This window comes from Pelobates fuscus, chromosome 2 (genome assembly GCF_036172605.1).
Source record: "Pelobates fuscus isolate aPelFus1 chromosome 2, aPelFus1.pri, whole genome shotgun sequence".
Taxonomy (NCBI): Eukaryota; Metazoa; Chordata; class Amphibia; order Anura; family Pelobatidae; genus Pelobates; species Pelobates fuscus.
The window spans coordinates 316008242-316034701 of NC_086318.1; the positions used below are offsets into that span (position 1 = coordinate 316008242).

The 26460-nt window shown below is 41.9% G+C and overlaps 1 protein-coding gene across 1 annotated transcript in view; it reads right to left on the minus strand.

The window, feature by feature from the left end:
• FIG4 (FIG4 phosphoinositide 5-phosphatase) overlaps positions 1 to 26460 on the minus strand; it is a 493827-nt gene that overhangs the window by 348475 nt on the left and 118892 nt on the right. Inside the window, exon 8 of the mRNA XM_063443525.1 lies at positions 777 to 905. Within this exon, the coding sequence (XP_063299595.1) occupies positions 777 to 905 (129 nt within the window). The remainder of the gene's footprint in view (positions 1 to 776; positions 906 to 26460) is intronic.

The window sequence follows — 26460 nt, forward strand, 5'->3', positions numbered from 1 at the left end:
GCAGAGAGTTTATGGGGATATCAGCCCCCTCCAATCACTGCATGTTGCTGTTAACTCAACACCAGGCAGAAGATAATATAGAAGCCCTGGTAGAAAGGAGTACTCGGTCTATCAACAACCCATCTGTTACCCAGGGAGATCACCCCGTGCCCTTGTTTGCACAATAATGTTGCCATCCAAGGGTTGACGGCTTTAGACAGACAATACAGAGGTGTAAATTTAATTGGAGAGGTGCTAAAACTTTGAGTGCCTGGAGAGTCTTGGTTCTGGTCAAACAATTTGAAAGCAGCTTGACAGAAAATGATGGGTAGTTGCATCCAAAGCTTCAATGCACCATAAACACTACAATAACCTGGTTATGATGCTTAAGTGTCACTTCGAATTCCATAATTAATATTTTTTTAATCTGATTCTTTAAATTCTCTATGCTTCAATTTCTTGATCTATATTCTTAAGAAACTAAAATAGCAACAATTCATATAAGTAATAATAGCAGCAGCAATCTATATACTATCTTAATATGCAATTTCTTCTCAACACTTTCTAAGTGCATCATTAAGAAGGTTAAATAAACAGGTTCAATGCACTTTGGGTTAAAAATGCACGATGTATCATCATGAGCATACAGAGTGTGGACATTGGCCCCCTCTCATTGCATTAAATAAGGACATGACGACTGAGCAGTAAAGAGTTCATAATGGTAAACGATCAAAATATCTATAATTAAAGTACCACAAAGGAAGTAATTTGCAATATAAGTGACATGTGAAGGATACTTGACTGCCCGCAAAATCCATGGATGATATGCAGGAGCCAGTCGCGATGTATTATATCCTTTACACTTTTAAAGAGCTCTCCGTTCCACACATATTTCATATACGGCTCACTGCGTATTCCAAAGACACCTGAAAAATGCATAACAAGTGTAACTAACATTGTTGACTATCAATGTACTAATAAATTGCATTGTTAATTTAAGAACTAAACACAAATGTGGCGTATTAACATGATTTTCTGTTATATATCCACATCATATCAGGTAGATTAATACAATTATATTTAGATTCAAAATGAGATCGAACATTATACTACGAACAACATATTTTATTTCAATTTCATATGTATTTAGCACACCTGCTCAAGGATACGTTTCTACTGAGATATTATACAAAATCTGTTGAGGGAGTCCTAGTTAGCAGAACAGAGTTAAGAACAATAAAACATTCCAAATAAATCCCTTGAGTGTTTGGTTAAAAATAAATAAATTTCAAAAAATGTACACCTGTATTTTCAGTATCCTAAAGAGCATATTGAGCAAAAAATGGGATGAGGCAGCGCTTTCCTATGAGTAAAGACTAATGAGTGGGAACCTTGTCACCATTCATAGGAGTCAGGCCCCCCTCATCGGGGGTGTGCAGTGTGCAACCCAGCACTGAGGGACATTCGCGCTGGAATTGGGTAAGTGAATAAATGTTTTTTTAACCCTTTATTTGCGATTGGAGGGGACGGGGCTGAGCGTTCTATAGTGTTAGAAATACAATTTTGTATTCCTAACACTATGGCACCTCATTCCGACATGTAATCCTTTGCTTACTTTATCCCAGCGCAGATGTCCATCGGTGCTGGGACATGGCCCCTCCTCTTTTGACGTCCCTCATGCAGAGCGTGAAGGTGTTCAGCATCATTTACCGGACCAAAGGTCTGTTTCGATCCAGGAAGTGCACCCAGTGGCCGTCTGCGAGACAGCAACTAGTGGCAGACTTAGTGCTGCAATGCAAACATTGCAGCACTAAGTGCGATAGTGAAACTGCAATGAGCTGAAGTGGTCTGGGTGACTATTGTGTCCCTTTACTGTATCTAGCATGTATCTAGCTATAGAATGTATTAGATCCTGATCTATTTCCATACATAAAAATGCTAAAGTGATCTTTAGTTTTAAAAGCGTGAGTTTAAAAGTGCAGTCTTACCAACAGTCTTACCAACTACACAACAGCCATCTGAATTGATAAATAAAAGTAGTAGCAATGAGTCAAAGATGCAGACAAAAGATCACTTTATAAAAGCATATACGGTATCTAAGAAATAAGATTTGTGTTATTGTTCTGGCACTCAAGCAACAGAGAAAGAGATGGCTGAAAGGATCGCAATGAAAACCAGCCATAATAAGCAGCCTTGAAACAGTGAGATAGGCAAGACATAAATATAAAGAAAGAATAGCAGCAATGCAAAATGAAGAATGGTGTTGATAGCTGAAGTGGAAAAGTAAGCGCCGTGTGTTTAGAAATTCAGTAAACATATCTTACAATAACACAATTACACGTTAAGCGTTCTGCAAAAGAGATGATTTTGAAATGTTCTATTCTCCTAATTTTAGTCCATGTGAATTAAACAACAATTGCCCCACAGGAATCAGCAGCAATTTCCAAATTAGGCCTTGATTAGGCCTGCCGATATATTTTATTGCAAGTTTATCAGCACCAGATAAGCCTTTACTGGCGGTAATTTAACTGATCCGAACCCATAAAAGACTTATTGGAAAACAATTTAGCGATTAAATTCCATTTGTCATGGGCATCATACTTGATAAAAAGAGTTATCGAATTTAGAAGCTAAAAAGCGTGGACAAATGAGTTTTACATTTTTATTTATTTAACTATTTGTTCACTAACAGCACTAGCCACCTTGACCCTCACATTAGTACAAAGGAGGTTTGAAAAACTCCCACCTATCCCACTCGTCATGCCGCTGGTAGGAGCATGTCAGCTAAACAGTGAGAAGGCAATGCCTACTCACTGTAATAAAAGATGAGGGATTACTTCCCCGTTGCTATTCAAGTAGTTTGTCCTGTTTAGCTTTTTTTATTGTTTGTTTCTTTCTTTCAAAGTTTTTATTGAGGCATATGTTTAGCATGTTGAAAAACAATACAATAGTAGTTATAGCAAGTACATAAGTTCTGCCTTGTGACAAAAATAGCAAAGCCTCTTTTTTATAATATAAACAGACAGTAAATAAACAAAGCTAGTATGTCAGATTATGCAGATAACAAAAACTTCAGTTTTACTCACTGTAAATTCCTTTTTCCTTAATATGGTGGCAGTACGCTAGGGATGTACTCTTCCCATGGGACAAGCTTCTGAAATTAAAATTAACATAAAGGTTCCTCCCCGAACAGGTATAAGACACGACCTTATGGACCCTCAGTACGTCGCAATAAAACATCAAAGACTGAATACTGCAAGAATATCAAATTTAAATAATAAAGGGTGTACTGGTGTACTGTGATGTACTGCCACCATATTAACAAAAAAGGGATTTATGGTGAGTAAAATGTAAGTTTTTTTCTGACATATGGGTGCAGTACACTAGAGATATATTGAGATCTCAGAACTACGGGCGGGAATCATGCAACCACCGCTTGTAACACCTTATGCCCGAAAGCAGCATCGGAGGCAGAGATTACGTCTGGTTTGTAATGTTTGACGAAGGTGTTGAACGAAGACCATGTAAGCAGCTCTGCAGATATCTTCTGGTGAAGCTTGTGCTTTTTCGGCCCAGGAAGTAGCCATGGCTCCTATAGAATGAGCTTTCAAGGAGGTAGGCAAAGGCAGATTCGAGAAAAAATAAGCTTATTTAATAGTGTCCATGAGCCATCTTGCAAGAGTAGACTTGGGGGCAGCATGACCTTTGAATTTACCAAAGAAATTGACAAAAAGATGGTCAGTCTTCCTGTATGCAGAGGATTGGTCTAAGTAGATTTTTTATAGATATTCCGACATCCAACTTGTGCCAATTTTCATCCAGTTTGGAGACAGATGGACAACTAAATAAAGGCAAGGAAATTGGTTCATTAAAAGCCCTGGAAGAGATGACTTTTGATAGAAACGAAGGTACAGAACAACCTTGTCTGCAAGAACCTTTGTAAATTCAGTAGAAGATGAAAATGCCTGAATTTCACCTATCCTTTTAGCCCAAGTTATGGCCACCAGAAAAGCTGATTTTAGATAAGAGTTTTAAGGAAGTTTCCTCCAAAGGTTCAAATGGCTGGGTATAAAGAGACTTCAATACAAAAGACAGGTCCCAAAAGGATTTAAAAATATATTTTCTTGGAGGCCTACTGAGCCTACTGAGTTTGCTATCCATTGATAAAGCCTTATATTGGCGAAACGCGTTTGGATATTTTTACTGTTTTTATATACTGTTAATAAAATAGATGTTGGTCCTTTTTACGTCTAAACCATCATCTTTTATTACTACCTGGCTTTTATATATATTTTATACCGTATACTTCTTTTATTTTTTATTTCCTGGATATAATACTCCAAAGAATCCCAGGTGGGGATTATACCACCTACGCTGTTACATAGAGCAGTTAGTCTGCCCTATATATTGTGAGTATATTTTATTATTTTATTTTATCACCAAAGATTTTATTGAGAGCACTATCGCTGTTTTATCTTCTCTCCGAGCTATTGATATTCGCGTCAAGATCACTCATCCTATATCCTGCAAGCGGGGATTATACCGCTGCACGCCTAACAACCTAGAGCTAGCGGAAGCTCTACCGAATGTGAGTGTATCTATTATATTTTATCTCTTTTATCGCATGTGTGGAACATACTGCACCATTATTGTTTCCATTTTTATTTCCAACTTGGTTACCTGCCACTACATAGAAGAGGAAACTTGCCGTATATCCTGCAAGCGGGGATAATACCGCTATAAGCCATTCACACCAGAGCTGGATTAAGCTCTGCCAACTGTAAGTAAGAATTCTTCTATTTTTTATACAATTGGACTATCCTCCATGTCACTGACATCTTCTGGATATCGTATAAAGTAGAACTTTGGACACAACGATACAGATCCCATTGGACTTAATATTATTATCTGTTGTATACAGTGGCGCAGACCCATCCCCCATTCTCTTGTTTTGTCTACTGAGCCTGACAGCCTTAAAAAAATCTCCTAACAAGCAGATTAGAAGCCAAGTTCTTTACCAAAAAGTGGCTCAATGCAGAAACTTGAACTTTAAGGGTAGATAAAGACCCTCTTGAAGACCATCTTGTTAAAAATGCAAGATTGTATCAATAGAAGGAAAGGTTCTTAGGCAATGATAAGAGATGCACTAATAAAGAAATTTCATCAAAATCTTTAAGTAGATAGCAAAGGTAGATTTTCTGGTGGAATTCAGCAGTAACTTGAATCTCTCTTTCTTAATGCCCCTGTTATGCAGGATTAGCCGTGCAGCAGCCAAGCCATCAATTTGAACATCTTCAATACCTCTACTGGAACTCCTTTGTTCTCCAGGAGCTCTGTTGAAACCAGAAATTCCCAATACTTCAAATCTATCGTCATTAAATACGAGAACCAGCTCCGTTTCGGCCAGTATGGGATTATGGCCAGTACCATTGCCTGTTCTGTTTTTACCTTTTGCAGAATTCTTGGAATTAGGCTCACTGGGGGAAAAATTTATGCCAGGCTGAAGTCCCACTTGATTGACAGCCCATCCAGAACCAGAGGTCTGTCTGCCATGAAGAGGGAGGCAAATGCTTGCACCTTTGCATTCAACCTTCTCGCCATAAGATCTATGACAGGTAAAGCAAAAATTTCTACCAGCTGATAAAAAATGATTTAGAGCCCACTCGTTCTGGGACCATCTCGACCTTTTTAAGACCTTCTTAAGTCGTCTGCAATAATGTTGTCTACCCCTCTTCTATGAGTGGCAGATAGGTCTTCTAGATGACTTTGAGTCCAGGACATAATTCGAGTGCCGAGGGAGTGTAACTTTTTTTACCCTTGTAACCCTTGTTTGTTCAGGTAAGCCACTGTAGTCTGGTTGTCTGACTAAATTTTCCACGCTTTCACCACAATGAGAGCTCTGAACTGATGAAGAGCATACAAAATGCTTATCAACTCCTTGTAATTTGAGGATTCCTTTTTTCTTCTGTTCTGACCACATTCCTTGCCTTATGTGACACTGCAGGTGTGCTCCTCAACCTGTATTTGAAGCGCCTGTGGTGATTTTGATACTTTCCTTTGGTCGAAATGATATTCCTCTTGACATGAAACTGCCAAACTTTGCCACCAATTCAGTTGTCTTCTTACAGGATCTGAAATGTTTATCAAGGTATCCAAGTCTTTTTCTTTGACCGTTTTGTAAGAATTTCCCACTGCAAAGGCCTTGATTCTGCTCTGGCCCACTGCTGGAAATGAGTTGTCCCAACACCTGCATAGTTTTTCTCACATAGCATTTTGGTTCTCTCTGAAGTTCTTCTATCAGCTTCTTTATCTTTCTTCTTTTTTCTGCAGTCAGGTGGATAGCAAGAGAGTCTGAGTTGATTAAGAAATCCAGAAACTGAATTGACTTTGTAGGATGCAGATGAGACTTTTCTAGGTTTATCACCCAACCATGTTCTTCTAGGATTTTGAAGGTGTAAGCCACATCCGTCTCTAGAGTGTTTCTTGAACTTGCCTTAATGAACCAGTTGTCCAAGTATAGAATAGCTGCGATAGTCATTAGAACCTTTGTAAAAATCCTGGGAGCTGAGGCAAGACCGAATGGAAGTGCTTTGAATTGAAAGTGATGAACCTTGCAACCCTTTCTTATGGCAATTCTCAGGTACTTCCTTAAACCTATGTCCATAAGTATGTGTAGGTAGGCATCTTTCAAATCCAACATTGCCATAAAATATCCGTTTTGAAGGATATGACTGACTGAAGCAATGGTTTCCATTCTGAAATGCTGGTATGGAATATTATTGTTTGACTATTTCAGATCAAAAATGGGGCGAAAGGACATAATTGGTTTTGGAACGAGAAACAATCAATAGTAGACACCCTAATATAGCTGGGCTCTTCGAACTCTTTCTACAACACCTTTCTTCAAAAGAGTAACCATATCAGAGAAGAGAGCTTGTTTATTTAGCTTTGAACGGTAGGAGCAGACAAGGAAACTTGGTCTTGGTACATCTAAGAACTTTATTTTGTATCCTCTTGCAACCAGATTCAAAATCCATGGATTTGCAGTGGTCTCTCTCCATCTGTGAGCAAATTATTGTATCCTTCCGCCAACTCGTATGGCGTCAGAATATTTTTGCTTTGTCAGTTTTGATGTCTTTATTAGTGTCAAACCATGGATCTTTCCTTTGTTGATGATAAAACCTGGGTTTTTTCTTGATACCCCCTGTGGTTCTTGTACTGAAAGTTCTTGTAACTGGGCTTCCAGGAATACTTCCTGTCCTGAGGAAGAGCTTTTTTGGTTTCCGACATTTGTCGGATTGATTCTTCTAGTGGAGAACCAAATAATTTCTTCCTCTCTAAAGGAAGCTCATAAAGTGTAGACTTTGAGGCTGTGTCAGCCGTCCAGGCCTTAAGCCATAGTGCCCTCCGGGCCACCAATGTCAAGCCCATGACACGAGCAGAAAGTTTAATCACTTCTGTATTAAAAAAATAAATAAAAAATCTATCAGGTGTCGGGTTCCCGCGGGACGCCTGCGAGGGGAGGCTGCACTCCGCTCGCAGTACTCACCCTTCAGCTGTCCGCGGTCCCCTCCTCCTCGTGGCTTCGGCGAGCGGCATCCATCCGGCCTCGGATGCCGCCCGCGACTTCCTCCACGTCCCCCAGCGGCAGTATGCATGACGCTGCACGCTGGAGACCGCCCAATATATCACACACTGGGGTCACAGTGCCTCAATCTCAGTGGGAGGTTTAGATATCTCCCACGTGTGATTGTTAATTCTGATTGGAAATTATCCAATCAGAATTAACCTTTTGGTATAAATACTTACCTTTCCTGTTCCTCCCTGCCCTGTTGTGGTCTTTGCTTGCTAGTATTGCTACTGAACTTTCTGGTTACGTACTCTCTGGCTTGTTAATCTGACTTTGTGACTTTCTCCTACCCTTTGACCTCGGCTTGTTTCTCGTTATCCTGTCTTCTGGTTCCCCTTACTCGGCTTGTCTCCTGACTATTCTGTGTGTGCTTAGCCCGGCCACTATAAGGTCCGGTACTGCACCTTTTCTGTGTGTGTGTGTGTGTTAGCGTGTTGGGTTCCCCGAATCGTGACATCAGGTATTCATTGGATAACCTTAAATTGTGGAACAGGTGAGAGAGATCTTTGTTTGGGTGTTCACCCAGGCTATCTGCCAATCCTTGAAGTCAATAATACTGAGCTTTAGCCACTGAAGCTCCTGACAATGCTGCTATAGCTTGAAAACCTGCTGTTTGATAAACCCGTCTGCTGGATGTTTCCAATACATAGGGTCTTTAAGTCCAGAGACTTCTCCAATCGGTATAGTAGTCTTCTTAGACAACTGAGCAACTTGTATGTCAACGACTGGTAAGTCTTCCCACTTGTCTTCTCCATTTAGTTTAAAAATGCTCTTGAAATGCCTGGAAATAAATGCCCTCTTTTCGGGGTTTTCCACTCCCTGTACATAAACTCCAGAATTTGCTGTTGAACTGGTAGGGCTTTTCTACTTGCTTTTTATAATACTTCTTCAGAGAAGGCAACATTAACTTCCTTAATACATTTTCTTAATTCTTCATGTGGGAAAAAGACTTCTGTCATAGAAGAATCGCTGGAAAATTCCAAATAGAAAGACATAGAACATTCGCCCGAGGACAGGTCTGATCTAGAAGAAGATCTCTTCTGCTTTTGCCTCTGTTTAGCTGTAGCTTTAACGGGTGCTGTAACATTTGAGTTATCGACATCTTTGAATGACAAATGTTTGGGACAGATTGTCTTGAAACAAAGATAAAAATGACTTCATGTTCTTTTGTTTGGACTTTTCCAGCGATAAGGACGAATACTGATTGCAGAATAATTTTTTTTGTACCATCTGGAACTGGTGTGGAACATTCACTACAACTCAGATGTTTCGATTTATAATTAGCTTTTTTAGGAACAGGAGCAGGCACTTTGACTTCATCCATAATATCTGGAGAGACAGGACTAGACATATCTGCAATACATAAATAAATTACAAAACTGTATAAACATAAGCCAAATAGAATAGACACAGAGATCTTAAAGATTAGAGACTGAAAAAAATCTTACCTCTAAAACCTCTGACCCGTGTGGGGGGGCCGGTGACACGGGAGCTCCTTCCTGGCTAACATCCATGCTGTCAGTAGGATCTGCACAACTTAAATAGGCACCATTAGCCCCATTTCCGGGAATTCCGACCACGCATGCGCAGTAGCGTGGTCGGAACTCCAGTGAAACGCATCACCTCCCTGGAGTGCGTTTCCCCACTGTGCCCATTTGTCTCGCTCGGGCAGTGATTTGCTGCTGTCGGTATAAAGCTAGTTACACATACCTGCTCCGTAACTTTGCAGGATAAACACAGGCCACTCAGGCCGAATCTCCCTGGCAGCAACCCATGTGCCTCACCGCCTGTTACATCCCCTGATAGCCCTGATCTGGGTGAACAACATATCCAAAAATCATCCAGATCAGAGCAGGGGTTCAGGAAATTCCTAGAAGTCTTATTTTTGACCGACCATGCACATGGTCCCATGCCCAAAACCGTTCCAGAGAATTAGGGCTAACAGTCGGTCTCTCTGTCTGGAGTACAAAAGTACATACTTCACATGAACAGAGCTTTTAAAGTATTTTAGCCAGGTCTTTTGCAGGGGCCATAGTCACAGGGTAGGAGGCTGGCAGACAGGCCCCTCCAAAAACTCGTGGCAAATTGACAGGAAAAGGGGAGTTTGTCACAATGATTATACATTTTAAAATTTTAACCATTCTGGAATGCCAGTTATATATACCCTCCCCAAGTTGCATAAAGACCCTATTCAGGCCTATAGTGGCAGGAGTAGATTCCTTTATATCTCCTCATTCTCAGAGTATTGATTTTCAGTTTCAGCCATTAGTGATCTACAACCCATCATATCTGAGAGATACTATAAATCTCCTCCAGAATTTATACAGAGGATATATATTTATACAGAGACCACATACTGGTCACCTGTGATGTTATTAGCCTCTATACCATAATAGAGCATGAGAGGGGGTGTAGAATATTTTTTTAACTTAATCCAAGAACACATTGCTTTTATAGTTGAAGGAATCAATCTTATTTTAAACCATAATTTTTTTCTGGTTCAAAGGAGATTTCTACCACCAAAAAAGAGGCAATACTATGGGGACCAGGTTTGCACCCATTTATGCCAATCTATTTATGTCATATTGGGAGAAATACTTTACTTATTTAGGGCATGACTGGGTAGCAAACTTGGTCCTATATAAGAGATATATAGATGACTTTTTTTACGTGTGGAAAGGTAGCCGTGCCTCCTTGGATATGTTTTTGACTTTTTTTTTTTTTTTTTACACGTGGGGGTATTAAACTTACTATTACAAATGAAGTACATTTTTTGGATTTGAAATGAGAACAATATTTTAAAAACCTGTACCTTTTTTTAAGACTGTTGACGTGAACAGCTATATTGATTCAAATAGCTGATAATTTAGGGTCAATTTGTTAGATTAAAAAGAAACTGCACGGACAATAATAAGTTTTTAGAACAATCATTGGTTTTCAAAAAACAATTACCGTATCTGATAAAGGATATAATAATACAAGTGTGGAGAGCCAATTTAATGAGGTGGTAGTTAAACCGAGGCGTGAGTTATTGTCATATTTTAAAATTAAAATTTAAAAAAAAGAATAGTAAAGCCCAGTAGGGAACAAGTCATATTTGTATCCGATTTTAACTCTCAAAGTCAGGTTTTTTTTTGGGGTTTTTTTTAAAATCTTAATTAAACACTGGCATATTTTAAGACAGAACAAGGATTTGCATTAATTTATAGGCGAGAAACCTAGGATGGCATACAAGGGAGCCAGAAAATGTAAGCAGATTTTAACGAAAAGTTGTGTTTAAAAAAAAAAAACAAAAAACGTAAGGACAGAGATCTGTTTGGTACTCAACGTAAAGGTTTCTATAATTGTGGCCGTTGTGCCAAGCAAGTGGGGAGACTACTATAAAAAATAAAAAGGACAACAAAATTTACCTCTAGAAGTACTGGAAAAACTTATGATGTAGATTAATTCATCACTTGTGACACAAACAATGTGATTTCTCTCTTGTCTTCTGATTATGGATTACAATACCTGGGTAAAACCACGAGGTTTTTAAAAAAAAGAATTGGAGAGTACATTCGAAATATCAAAAATACAATTTCGAATCACTCAGCATCGGCACATTTTGCACAAAAACATAATGGTAATCCCAAATGTCTCCAATTTATAGGGATCCAAAATGTAAAGACAGTGCAAAGCCTTAGGCGGCCGCCTAAACAGAGAGCCGCCTCTGAGTTTGGGATTATCAAGCAGAACATGCCGATTGATAAAGCACTAGGAGAGGGTAAAAAGCGTTTCGGAGGAGCAGCAAGGGCATATGTACTTTGCGTTTGTCACATAGCCTTTATTGTTTTTTATTATATATGTTTTTATGTAATAAATGTTTTTTAGTCTAATCAGCTACTCCTGCCTGCTTGCTTGCTTGCAAAGAAGGGTTGTGCCCCCTTATACGCACACCACCTAGAGCCAGGTTCAGAGGGCTCTATAAAAGGTAAGCAATATTTGTTTATTTATACTCTTCCACACTCTGGTATAAACATACTTCACCAAGAGATCTACTGGTTTCTCTCAAGTTTTTATTTCACATATGCCATTTGAGCGGACAGAAGAGAGGATTGTGTCACCAAGTACACTCCTGCATATATGATCTGAGCCTGTCCTGGAAGGTTCATTTCCATGTGAGTTGGACCATTGCACATTATTTGTATATTCAAGCTCCCTACAATTTTACACTATTCATTTTTGTTTTTATTCTCCTTTTCCCCAGGGTTTTTCCTTGTCCTTGACCAAGGGTAGGTGTTTTGTAATATATATAACATGCTCCACTGTTTTGGTTGGTGTTTAGTACACCTTCCTGGTTTTTGGTTATTTGGGTGGAGTATATGATTTTCCTGTGTGTAAATGAAGTTAAATTGTGCATAGTGTGGGTGTATGAATACAAGTGCATATTTGTGTAATATAGATGTGTGTGATTCAGAATACATTTAAGACGTTCCTGATCTCCACATTCCGCTCTGCTTCTCTTTCTTCCATTCCACTCAAACTTGTATATCTTCACGGTCTATATCTCTTGCCATCCTCAGCTTGCGTGTCCCACCCATTTTCATTTCTCGCCAATGCCCACCACCCTCTTCCTGCTGTCCCCACCAACTCCACGTATGTTACTTTCTCTATTTGTGTCTCTTACTACAAGCAGTAATGGTTCAGGAAGGGGCGTACTCAGAGGCGGCTCTCTAATTAGGTGGTTTAGGCGGCCGCCTAAGGCCTCGCAGCTGCCTAAACTGCCTTAGGGCAGACTAATGTGTCTAAGACTAAGGGGTTCTGCCCGCTTTTTCGATATGCCGACAGGTGCGAGGCCCCTCCAGTCTGCCCGGGAGGAGAGCGCCAGTGGCTGTTGGTCTGTAGCACCGCAGTGTGCAGAGCTGCAGACCATGTGTATCGCGAAATCTGGCCAATCAGAGCATTGCCACTGGTTACCACGGCAATGCTCTGCCTGGGTCTCGCGGGATTCATGGTCTGCAGCACTGGAAATCCCCACCGGACCACCAGAAAATTAAGGTATTTAATCTCACCCCCTCCCACTCCATCCCAATATTAGCCTCCCAGTATCCCCACTCCCTCACACTATCACCCCCCACCCTCCCAGTATCCCCACTCCCTCACACTATCACCCCCACTTACAGTATTACCTCCATCCCTCCCAGTATCCCACCCCCTCGCTCCCAGTATTCCATCCCCTCCCTTCCAGTAAACATAGAAACATAGAATGTGATGGCAGATAAGAACCATTCGGCCCATCTAGTCTGCCCAATTTTCTAAATACTTTCATTAGTCCCTGGCCTTATCTGATAGCTAAGATAGCCTTATGCCTATCCCACGCATTATTTAACTCCTTTACTGTGTTAACCTCTACCACTTCCACTGCAAGGCTATTCCATGCATCTACTACCCTCTCAGTAAAGTAATACTTCCTGATATTATTTTTAAATCTTTGTCCCTCTAATTTAAGACTTCTTTTAAATATAGTCTCCTCCTTTACTGTGATTCCCTTTATGTATTTACATGTTTCTATCAATTCCCCCCTGTCTCGTCTTTCCTCCAAGCTATACATGTTAAGTTCCTTTAACCTTTCCTGGTAAGTTTTATCCTGCAATCCATGAACCAGTTTAGTAGCCCTTCTCTGAACTCTCTCTAAAGTATCAATATCCTTATGGAGATACGGTCTCCAGTACTGCGTACTATACTCCAAGTGAGGTCTCACCAGCAGGGAGATATCTTCCGCGAGGCAAACAAGGCATCTGCCTTGGGAGGCTATTTGCAGGAAGCGGCAAAAAAAGCCACCCCCGCTTGCCAAGGAGTTCCTCCACCTGCTGGAGTCGGCGGACATAAAACCGATGGGATGGTCGGACCACGCACCGATCTCGACCCACATCAAAAAATCCCCCCTGTTCCGACCCAGAGAACGACACTGGAGGATGAACGAATCCATCCTGCTGGAGACACCGGTGGTGACGGACCTCCGCACCGCTATCACCGAGTATTTCGAGGAGAATGAAACGCCGGACACACCACCGCTGACCATCTGGGAAGCCCACAAATGCGTTGTCCGGGGGACACCTCATTAGGGTCTGCACGCAGAGGAAAAGGGAGCGACAGAGACAAATGGCAGACCTGACCCAGAGGCTGGTGAAACTGGAGGGCAAACACAAAATAGCCCAGACGGACGGCAGCTACAGGGCCCTAATGGAAACTAGGAGAACCCTTAGAGACCTCCTCACACAAAAGCTACAACACACGATTCTCAAATCTGGCCGCTTCTTTTATGAATATTCGAATAAATGTGGTCGGCTACTTGCTTAAAACACTCCAGAAACAACGGCGCATGAGCCATATCACCAAAATTAAACCCAAAGAAGGCCCGGCAACCCAAATACCGGACAAAATCACGTAAGAATTCCATAATTACTATGCAGACCTGTATAACCTCCAGCAGAATGAAAGCCCTAATGAAGAACGAATGAAGACCGCGAGGAGGACGGAGTATCTACAACAGCATGTGGAGAGGACTCTGAGCGACACGGAAGCGGCTGAGTTAGAGGCACCCATCACTATCACAGAACTACAGGCAGCCCTGAAGTCCTCCAAATTGAACAAAGCCCCAGGCCCAGATGGCCTTCCGGTCCGTTACCTTAAGGAGTTCGGAGAAGTGCTCTTGCCACAATTCCTGAATCGCATAAACTCCATACGAGATGCCGGAGCCGAACCCATATGCATCAATGGTGCGATGCAGCCATATTTAAAAACTGCAGAATTTGCTGGGAGACAGAGCACCGACACCCCTTGACAGGTACCGATATTTTCAAATTAAGACCTTCTACAACGCCCAAATTGGAAAACACCTTTTCCATAGACCTCTCACCAGCTTTGAGGAGCTTTGCAGAGCAGGCTCGCACGTCCCTCATGGGATCTCCGTTCTGTACACAACCCTCAGGGACGTGGTCACAAATGGACACCCGGGCCTGGCCGGGCTGGGGCCGTGGGGGGGGACATCCGGGCGAGATATGTAAACTGTACACAGGGCAGAAGGACACAGACACTCCACCATGACCCGACAAGTAACAGACTATACACACATACAGCTGATCAAACTTAAGGGAGGAGACCGGGAGCTTGCATACGCCCTAAAATACGAGACACACGACACCAGGGCACCCCCAGGGCACACGATACCTGCCCAACCACCCCACAGGGCCACCTAACACGCAGACACCTACGACCACGCAACATGGCCTGAACCCCAGACGCACTGACGTAGATACCCGAACCCCAAACATACGCTACCAATAAGGGGGGGAGGCGATGGGAGGGGGGGGCACAAGGTTGACGAATGGACAGTACAGCGGGGGCACACACTAACTCACGGAGGAGCTAACAGCCAACACGGAGCCGGTGATCAACACCCTCAGAGAACCCGAACCCCATAGCCCACATACTTAGACACCCACCCCAAAGCAGCGGAGCAGGTCCACTAAAAAAGGGCCTGGGGGCACCAGGGGGACGAACGGGATACGGAACAGGGCGACCGACACAAACGGGGTATGAAAGAACAACGGCAGGCAACAAACCAGCCTGGGTCGCTACGAACGCCCCTTCATTTAGAAAACCTGCAAGAGTACTAGTCAAACACATTTGTTGTTGGATCCCCTTTACATATGCGATATCATATTCCTGAAGATGACCCCCCTTCTGAGTTACTCAACAATGTTTATAAAGAGTTGCCAATAAGCACCATGTTGTCTACAATCTACAACTGAGCAGCCACAATCTTTTTTTAAAAAGCATGTCCTCTCCAATTACAACCGGCCATGCCACATATTCCTTCTTTGTCAGGACTTCCTTTCCTTACCTTTGTACCACCAGCAGCCCTGAGAAAATGTAACTGGTGTGCCCCACTAACACATTTAACTAACAGACCGAATTAAAGACAGCTTAAAGCAATTATACAGAAACAGGCCTCATCCATCTCAGGTTTTCGTCTCCTACATCTCTGCCATATATATTTGTCGCCTTAAAGATGTAACTTGCTTCCTCAACAAACACACATAAGCAGGTTAAAAAAAGTATACCTGTAGCTATTGGGTTACGGTTAGTAGATTATGAGGTCTCTATTAGCATAGTTTATTGCTTTATATGGTATTTAAATATTATCTATTACTGGATGTGCATTATGAGGTCAGCGCACAAGGCAAACTTTAGAGGAATAGTTCCAAGGGTGCAACATGAATTTTAAAAACAGAGATAATGTTACTAAGGAGTGGTAGAAATAGTTTAACCCCTTAAGGACACATGACATGTGTGACATGTCATGATTCCCTTTTATTCCAGAAGTTTGGTCCTTAAGGGGTTAAGTATGGTAAACCTGGAAAACAGAGCATGAATACCACTTGTGGTATCAGCCGACATTGGATGTGAGTCAGTGAATGGATATGGGCACTAAAATTATTTTCTGCTCAATCTAATTAGTTTGAAAGAAACAAAAATGCATCAAAGAAAGACTATACATTCTTGTGGAGTGGTTTATTTTTTGACAATACAGTGGGACCTTGGTTTACATAATTTGCGATTTACAAATGAAAATCCATTGAAAATAATGCCTCGGTTTACAATTTTTTTTCGCAATACAAAGCAAGTTTCCCCAGGATGCATTGCACCTGGGAGGTTTATAGCACCGTCCCCTGCATGCTGGAGCCTGTGGGAAACACGTGGCGTCGAGTCTGGAGGTGTTGGAGCGGCTTTTGCATAGAGTTTTGGAGCCATTCTAGAAATTGTTTGCAGTTGTTTTGGGACTTTTTTTGCATTTGTCAAGCTGTGGAAAGGTAGGGAGCTGAGCTTTGTCATTTGCATGCCTTTTACTGTGATTTCTGTATTGTGGGTTGGTTTCTATGCCAGCTCATTGTGACTTTTTTCTGACCTCCAGAACGGATTAATTGGTTTTCAATGCATTCCTATGGGAAACCGCGTTTCGGTTTACAAATGTTTCGCAATAAGAAACGTCCTGGAGAACGCATCAAATTCGTAAAACCGAGGTCCCACTGTAAGTGGGCATTGTAAATTGACATTGTTTGTTTGTAGTCACAAACACCTTTCAAATATTGACTGCAGCAAGTGATGAGACATTTTGGTACATCCCAGAGCTTAGTCAAATACCCTGTTCAACAATGCATGTGTCTCCTGGCATAAAACTCGGGTTTAACGTGTCTTAGGTAAGCATTGCAACACATAAATAAAAAATAAAATGAATTCAGAAAACTCACTGTGTAGGTTTTGTTTGGAATTCCAATTGTTGCGGTGCAACGTTTAATCTGTACACAATCCTAAAAACGTTCTGGCAAATATATATCATGTTTTATTTGTTTTTTGTTTTTTTTTTTGTAATATTTTTTATTAGGTTTTCAATCCAGATATAATTTACACATTTTCAGAACATATTTTAACGATTTGAAACAGTTTTCTCAAATTTGCATAAATTCAGTTCAAAATACATGCACACATTCCTTGCAAGACTTATTAACACAAGAAGGTATATCGCATACACTGTAGTAGTTAACAGCTACTGGGTTTTAAGTCCGTGATCAACAGAAAGTCAAACTCGTGGGGAGATTTGGTCCTGCGATGATATCGTTCTCCTATAGCTTTGTGCGAACTGTATGGTATACTCTAATAGTGTTCTGTTATCTATTATAAAATGAACTAGTAAATAACAGTGGGGTGTGGTGGGGGGGAGGGAGGGAGGGGGTAAAAGAAAAAGACCAGAGTATCGGGGTTATTGGTCAGGTCTCCATCAGGGGCACGTGTTTCAGTCGGGACCCCTAGTGCGTTACACCTTTGGATGCCTGTCTCCAGGCGTCCCATTTCTCCCATGCGTCCTGCCAGAACTGTTTCCCTTTCTTCATCTGCCGTGCGGCTATTTCATAGGATTTGGTGATTTCCACCATATCTAAGCACTTGTCAAGATCTGGAGTGTTTGCATTTAGCCACATTTTGCTTATGGATGTGAGAGCTGTAATAATGATATGGTAAAGGAGATATAGGTCTGTTTTGTTTAGATCTTGAGGTAGTGCTAATAATAGGAATGTTTCCAGGGAAAACTGTACGTTATAACTTATGGATTTCTTAATAATGTTTGAGATGCCTTCCCAAAAGGGTTGTAATTTTGGACACGTCCACCATATGTGGAGCATCGTACCAGGTTCTTTAGAACATCTCCAGCAGTTCCCGGATTTTCTTTTATCGTATTTGTGTAGCGTTTGTGGAACTATGTACCAACGATAGAGTACTTTCCTACTTGTCTCCACATGTGATGTGTTAAGTGTGAGATGTTTATGGGCCTGTACAATTTTTAACCAGGTTTCATTTGATATGTTCAAGTGTAAGTCACGTTCCCAGGCTCGCACAAAGGGTAAAGTTTTAGGTAGTGTTTGAATTCTGGTTAGCTTATATAAAATAGAGAATAGCTTTTGTGGTTGCCGGTTAGCTGCGCAAATTTTCTCTAGTGGTGGCAGGGGAGTTCCCTGTTTGTGCGTTTTGCCCTCCATGGTCTGTTTCCGCACCCATGAGTGCAGTTGTAAATATGTAAAATATGCTCTTTTAGGTAGACCAAATGTTTCAGAGAGAGATTCGTAGGGTAGCAGGCGGCCTTCTGGCATAATCTGGGATAGACACTTAATTCTGTGGTCTTGCCACAGGCCACTGTCAAATCCAGGGATAAGTACCTGGAGTGCTTGTATTTGCAATGCTGGGGATATATAAGATACCGGGTAGTGTTTTTGCACATATTTATCCCATACTGTGAGAGTAGCTGAGGTTGTGGGGCAGACATGAGCGGCTTTTGGCCTTTGATGTTTCCACCAGTATTTACCTTTTCAATCTTGTGCCATGGTGGCATCGTGATGTGGTGGAATGTTCCTATGAGGGTACTCATGAGGGCTGCTGTGTAGTAACCTAAGATTTCTGGAGCTCCCATCCCCCCTTCTTTAAAGGGCTTATACATGGTGGTGGCTGCCACTCTGTGTCGTCTACCTCCCCATATATAACTATTAAGCAAGCGTTGGGTTTCAGTGAAAAAAACTTTTGGTAAGCAAATTTGGAGTGTCCTGAACAGGTATTGTAGTTTGGGCAATATCATCATTTTTATTGCCGCTATTCTGCCTGTCCAGGAAACATATTTACCTTTCCACCCTTGTAATTGTTGTTTGATATTACTGAGTAGCGGAAGATAATTTGCTTTGTACAGTTTTTTAGTCGTTGGCGTGAGGTGAAGTCCTAGGAACGTTAAGTGATCCCGTCTCCAGTCATAGGAATAACTATTTTGTAGACTAGTGAGTTGGGCTGTCGTGAGGTTAATGCCCATGGCTTGCGTCTTACTAACATTGAGCTTATAGTAAGAGCATTGTCCGAACTTTGTTAGCATGTGTTGCAGAGAAGGCAGGGATTCTCCGGGGTTCGATATGGTAAGCATCACATCATCGGCAAACAGTGTGATTTTGTGCTCCTTCCCCCCTATTGTTATCCCCTTTATGTCTGGCGAGTCTCTTATACGTTGTGCTAATGGTTCTAGTGCCAATATGTACAGAAGTGGGGAAAGTGGGAAACCCTGTCTTGACCCATTGGAGATCTGGAAGGATTTAGAAGTGAACCCACCATTGGCTATTTTCGCTGTGGGGCTATCGTACAAGGCAGATATCAGTGTTATTAGCTTCTCCGGGAAGGCAAACTTCCTCAGCGTTGCCGTCAGGTATCCCCAGTGTAGCCTGTCAAATGCTTTTTCCGCGTCCAGTGACAATGCCACACTGGGTTCTCCCGATATTTGAATGTTGTGGAGGATGTTAATCAGTTTCCTAGTCCCGTCTGAACCCAGCCTGCCCCGCACGAACCCCACCTGATCATCCCCAACTAGTTTGGGTATAAGTGTACCTAATCTATTGGCGTAGATCTTGGCCAGTATTTTTAAATCTGTATTTAAGAGCGAGATGGGTCTTAAATTTTGGCATTTGTGAGGTGGTTTCCCAGGTTTAGGGAGAGTGGTTATATGAGCTAACAACATTTCTTGCGGTATTTTGCCTGTTTGGATGATTTCGTTGTAGAGTGTTTCTAAAAAAGGGGTTATGACATGAGAAAAGGTTTTGTAGTAGGTGTTGGTAAAGCCATCTGGGCCTGGGGATTTCCCTTTCGGGAGGGTCTTAATAACTCCGGCTATTTCGGTCTGAGTAATGGGTTTCTCTAAGAAGGACCGGTCTATCTGTGAGAGTTTTGGTGTATTTGCGCCTGCTAAAAAATTGTCAATGTCCGAGGGAATCGGTTGATATGTGTGATCATCTTTTTTGAGGTTGTATAATTTATCATAGTAGTCTGCTAACATATCGTTTATGTCTTGGGGGTTATATACCCTATTTCCTAGTGGATTGATGAGAAACGGTATTTTTGAGTTCAGTCGTTTCTGCCGCATGAGGGTTGCAAGAGCCTTTCCTGCCCTATTCCCCTGTGTGTATGTTCGGAGTCTTAGTCTGTGGGATATAGTTGCTGACGTGTGAACTTGAATATCATTTAACTGTTTTTTAATTTGGTCTATGCTCTGTTGAGTGCACGTTGATGGGTTTGTTATTTGTGTGTACATTTCTTCCCTGAGGCGTCTCATGAGTGTTAAGTAGTGTGTTTTCGCCCGTTTATGTAAAAAGGATGCTTGGCTGATCAGAAGACCTCGAATAAAGGCCTTATGCGTCAGCCACGGTGTGGCTATGGAAGCCTCAGGAGTGTGGTTTATCTCGAAGAACATTTCAAGTTCCTCAGTAAGTTTAGTGACAAATTCAGGGTCGTGTAGGAGAGCTTCATTTAATCGCCACGGCGAGGTTACTCGGGACTGGAATTGGTCTGGTAGGGACACCATTACCGGTGCATGGTCTGACCAAACTATGTTACCTATTTCGCTGCTTAATGCGGTCGGCAATAGGTCTCCTGAGACAAATATAAAATCTATTCTAGAATATGTTTTGTGTACCGAGGAGTAAAAGGTGAACTCCCGGTCGTTCGTGTGTTGCGCTCTCCACACGTCATATAGGTTATGCTCCATAAGAATTTTTACCAACGTCGCGGCCTGTTTGCTCAGTGTTTTGCACCTTGAGGAGTCGGCTTTTTGCGTGGTATCCAGTTTAGGTTGTAAGATGTGATTTAAATCTCCGCACAGAATTGTGGAGGAGGGGTATGTCTGGGGAATTTTATGTAAGACTTTCTGGAGAAAATTTCTGTGGTCTGAGTTAGGGCTGTATATCCCCACCAACGTGTATAAAGCATTATTAATTTTACAATGTACAATTAAAAAACGGCCTTGCGTGTCTTTTTTAAGATGTAAGAGTTCAAATGTTATAGAGGCGTGAATTAATAACGATACTCCTCTGGACTTGGATGAATTGGTGGAGTGATATTGTATAGGGTAGTCTTTGTTCGCAAAAGCAGGTATTCTGTTATGTACAAAATGTGTTTCCTGCACACACAGTATATCTGATTTAGTGCGTTTTGCGTCCTCTAGAAGGAGCCTTCTTTTGTGTGGTGTGTTTATCCCTCGGGCATTAATAGACATTATTTTCAACATTTGTAGTTAGGTATGGAACATTGCGGTATTGATAGTATGGCATATGACTGTTTGTCCCCTTCATACTGGTAGGGGGACTTTTGCAATATTTTTCTCGGCAGGCAAGTGAAGCATTGCCTTAGCCCAGTTAATATTAGCCCTATGAACATAAGGAGATAGTGGTCCTGTGTTTGTTTCGGATGTGACCCTGTTAGATTGTGCGTCTGATCCCTGGGGATGTGGGGAGGGGGGTGTGAACTGGGGAGGGAATTTATAACTATATACAGAGTGTCCCTTGTAGAGACGATATGTGGGTGTACCACATCTGGGGGATAGAAGAGAGAACTCTCTACCATAACGTGGCTATTGGGCACCTATTGTACCATATCGAGATGTATCCACCTTAATATATACCCTTGTTATATAGTGTCTCATTTGACATTTGACACCAGTGTGGAGAGGACTCATATAGTCCTTAGAGATTCATATGTCTTGTTAAGAAACCCCAATTAACCCTGTGCCTCCGCGGCTGGGTGCCGACTCGTGTTCGGCTCAGTTTGGGCGTACCTTGTTATAAACAATTTGTCATGCAGTTTCCGCATCCCAACATTAACCTATATGCAAGTAACTTTACTCATTGGAAGTCCAAGTACTGCTCCTATCACTAACATCCTCCTCCCTCCATTTAGCTCTCTACATAACAGTCCTGCCATATAATATAATACATTCATCTAGGGGCCTGGTTCTCAGGTCCCCTTTACCTTGTGGACATATAGAGCCCGTAGGGCAGGAGCAGTGAGCATTGTCTTTTTGTAGAGTAAAGTTCAAGTCCCGTTCATGGTGCGGGTGAAACTGCCCGGTATGTTTTGTTTTCATCTCCGAATGAGAGTGGTGTTCCAGGTATCAGGTCGCCCACAACGGAGGTTGTGGAGGTGATCTCGAGTTGCTGAACTCAGGGTATATCTCCACGGCTAATCGTCCAGACCGGACCCCCCCGCGATGTGTCACTGCTCTGCGCACGCTTCGTCACAGTGATGGCGGGAAGATCCGATCCGGAATCTCGCAACCACATAAGGAAGACCAGGTAACAAGGGAAAACTTAACTCCACATCGGGTCGCTAGGCATATGGGCTTCTCTAATACTCGTGTTTGAAGCTGGTGAGTGTCATAATGTTCTTTTAATACGTTGTTTCTCAGTGTCCATGCTCAGAGGGGAATGAATGGTCTTAGACCAGTAGTCATCCGGTTTAGAGCTTGTCATGAGGTTTTTCCCAGTCCCGTTTCAGCGTGCCGGCTTGGTTTGTGGTAGTGGGCATCGGCTCCACCGGCAGGGCCCAGGCCAGCAGTTTCGTCACTCCTTCCGCAGGGGTGTTTAACACCGTCGTGGCGCCATCTTTTGTGACTATTAATTTAGTGGGGAATCCCCAACGGTATCGAATACCCTGCGATCGCAGCGTGTTGGTTACTTGGGAGAATTCCCTTCTTTTCTTTAAAGTGGCAGCCGACAAGTCTGCATAAATTCTGACTGTGGGGTAATCCGTTGGGGGTTTTGCTCGCATTCTATTATTCTTCAATATGTGTTCCTTGATATGGAAATAATGAGCTCGGAGTAGTATATCTCTAGGCACGGTTTGTGGAAGGTGCCGGGGTTTGGGTATGCGATGTACCCTGTCTACTAGCAGCATGTCTGCCGGTATCTCTGGGGCATGAGCATGCAACAGGTTTCTCACATAGGCTTGTAGTTCGTCATTCGCGATATTTTCTGGTACTCCGCGCAGACGGAGATTGTTTCGCCGTGAACGATCCTCCATGTCCGCTAGCTTGTCTTCCAGTCTGCTGATTTCTGTGGCCATTCGTTCCACATTTGTGGCCAGGTCATTGTGGGCCGTAGCGAATTCGTCGCATTTATCCTCCATGTGCGACGTCCGCTTACCCAGCTCTTGTAGGTCCTTACGTAGGGAATCCGCCGTATGCTGCCATGTGGTGATAAGCTTGTTGGAGAGAAGTTCCAAGGCCGCATTTAGGTCGGCTTTTGTGATTTGTGACGCATCTTGCGTTTTCGCTCGAGTAGTAGCTTGTGCGGTATCATTCATTTCGGAGATCCCAGGCTCCATTGAGGTCTGCTCCGCCGGAGATGCCGGAGATGATTTCTGGTTAAAAAAATTGAGCTTGTCCGGTTTCGCCGAGCTCCTCTTGTTCTTGGGCTGAGACATTGTTAGAAAATAGTGGTGGATGCTATTTGTGTGGTTAGGATTGCATTAGATTAGGTGCCCTGATGCCGGAGCAAATTTTCAAGCGGCCATCTTGCTCCGCGGTTAGCCACGCCCCCCTTGTTTTTGTTTTTTAACCAGTTTACTCTGTATAATTTTACACAGCAAAAAAAGTGATAATATAACTATGGCAATAGAAAAATATAAACACCCACCCCTAAATGCTAAACATGCATCCATGCATTAGGCATAGTGAGATGCTGCAGTGAGTAATCACACCTACACTTCCACCATTCCAAAGGACATCTTTGTTGGAGTCAGCAGTAAATAATCTCTTTAAAATATACATCTGTGGCAAATTTTACAGACACGACATACAGAGTCAATCGGTTTGTCCATTTGAAACGGACACTGTTATACACATGACTTACTAATTACAGTTACAATAGTGATGCTGACAAGTGCAGTCCAGAAATATTTGGACAGAGAAGTAATTAAGGCTAACTTGTCTGTGTACTCAATCACAATGGAATTAAAGCGGCATTGTGATTTATATGTTTTTCAGAAAGATAGAATCTTTAGGAAAAACTCATAAAATACTGTTTTGACGTTTTTCTTTTTAACACAATCACAATATATTAAAGAAACAAAGGATTTATTATCTTTCCCAATGTGGAAATGGACGAAGCTTCAGACACTACATGCCACCATTTCTCATCAGCCTTCACTAATGGCAAATGGCATCTACTCTAGCAATGCACATTTTGTACAGTCGTACACGCACAAGAGTACCATAAGGACAAGGTTCCTGGTGGGAAAAGATGAAGACCTGAACAAAGAAAAAGATCAGAGCAGTAAGAAAAAAGCCTTTTATTGCCCTTCCCCATGTGAACACCCCAAAAGTGACAGTGCAGCTTTAAAAAGAAACAATGACCAAAGGCAAAAAAGTGCATACTGTCAACTGTATTTTGAGGGTGTCTGTATTCATGATTTCATGAACCATGTAGTTGCCTCCCTCTTTCGAGCCACAATCAGATTCATCATTTATCCAAGATTAACTTTAACATCATTTTTATTGTAATTTTTTCTAAATCATATCCAAACCACAAAACAGCAAGGATATTGTTTAAGAAGTATGTGTTTGTTGTGGTTTGTGCTGTTGACTATAAAATTATTAAGATGGTATAGCTCTAATTCATTGCGACAAGGGAAGGAGTTGCGAAAATGAAGATGACATAGTCTCTTTATGACATGTCACACTGAGCGCTATTTTATACACTGCAAGGGCACTTGGCATAATCAGCTACTGATAAATTTCAACCCGCCTCATTAAACTCATTCTTGTATTCAGCTATGCTTAGTCATCCTTAGAAACGCATAGCTGAAATTTTGATAATTATCAGTTCTAGTTTATACAATCATTTGTAAGACAGAACTGAGACCCATTGAGACGGTTTGTATGGCAAGAAGAATTTGAGGATGCTCTTTGATTGCAAATGTGTTACATGAAAAGCTTTCACAACACACTTTTATCACATTCCCAATAAGCACCATGCACAGGGGATGGCTCCACGTGCACCACAGGCCAAAATTTAAAGGGGAACAGTAAGTAAATAATTTCTTGCATATCAAAAAACAATAGTACATTAATTAATTTGTATGCATTTCAATAATGCACGATAGTTATGTAGGTGTAGAAAACTTCAATTAGACCAGTTCCAACAGTGGAACTTATATTCTGCTGGACATCTATCTCAAAGAGTTCTCTGATCTTCTCCAGTTTCTGGGATGGACATTCATATTATGGCAATTGAACATAAACATGCAGCCTAATAAATCCCAATGTAATGTACAAGTTTCAGCTTTTAAATTGTCTGACAAAAAGGACTCTAAGGAAACGGGTGTCTGACTACTATGCAGACTAGTTACACTTAGTCTGAGCTCTGAGAGAAAAGCTGATTTTTACTTTATTTTTTTAATTTTTTGAGGTATATAATATATGTGGGTACAGTAAATGAGTAAGAGGAAAGTTACAGCTAGACACAAACACCGCAGAAATGTAAAAACAGCCTTGGTCCCAAACGGTAAGAAAATTTAAAAGTGGTCTGGTCACTATGGGGTTAAACATAAGAGTCATCCGGAAGAGAAGCCCAAAGATTTTAGCTTCACTTATTGCACAGTCTATTTACTTCACAATTTAGTATCGCCATCTCTATTAACTAACTGCAGGAGTCTCCAGTGTGTGATTCAAATTCAATTAACAGAGTAGAAGAAAATAACTTCTAAAGTAAGCACACTGTGCTGTAAGATCTGATAAAAAAAAATGTTTAAGGTATTTTATTTCTCATGGAAGCTGAGTGGGTCATAAACAAAGTGCATAAACATAAACAAAGTGATTGAGCTCCTAATGACATTAATCACTTAAGGGCACAACTTCTGGAATCATAATGATAGAATATTTCTGTCTTGTGTCCTTGAGGAGTTAAGCTAAAAAAAAAAAAATGTGGTGCTTAGACTGTCCCTTTAAGAGACTAATAGATGCGGACAAGCCCATCTCCTGGATCGGACGGATTAACTCGGTTAAAATGAACGTCCTCCCGCGCATCCTGTTCTTATTCCAAGCCTTGCCGATCCGAGTTACGAAAACCCAACTGATACCATTACAAAGATCAATCAGCGCATTTATATGGCAGAATAGGAGACATAGGATATCCTGCCAAGTCCTCTACAGACGTAGGGATAGAGGGGGCCTGGGCCTACCAAACGTCTACTTCTACTACCTGGCAGCCCAGTTGACTCAGGTTGCGATGTGGCACTCGCCGACAGGGGAGAGGAGATGGGTGGAGATGGAGTCCAGGATGATGGGGAGCGACGTCCCCCACTTTACTATGTGGGTCCCGAAGGAATACAGGCCTCTGACACGGGCATTCTGCCCGTCCATCCAGAACTCGCTCCGCATTTGGGACGAGACTAATTGCAAATACGGTCTGTCCTCTTCCCCCTCCCCCTTGACCCCGATCCTCCGTAACAGGGAATTT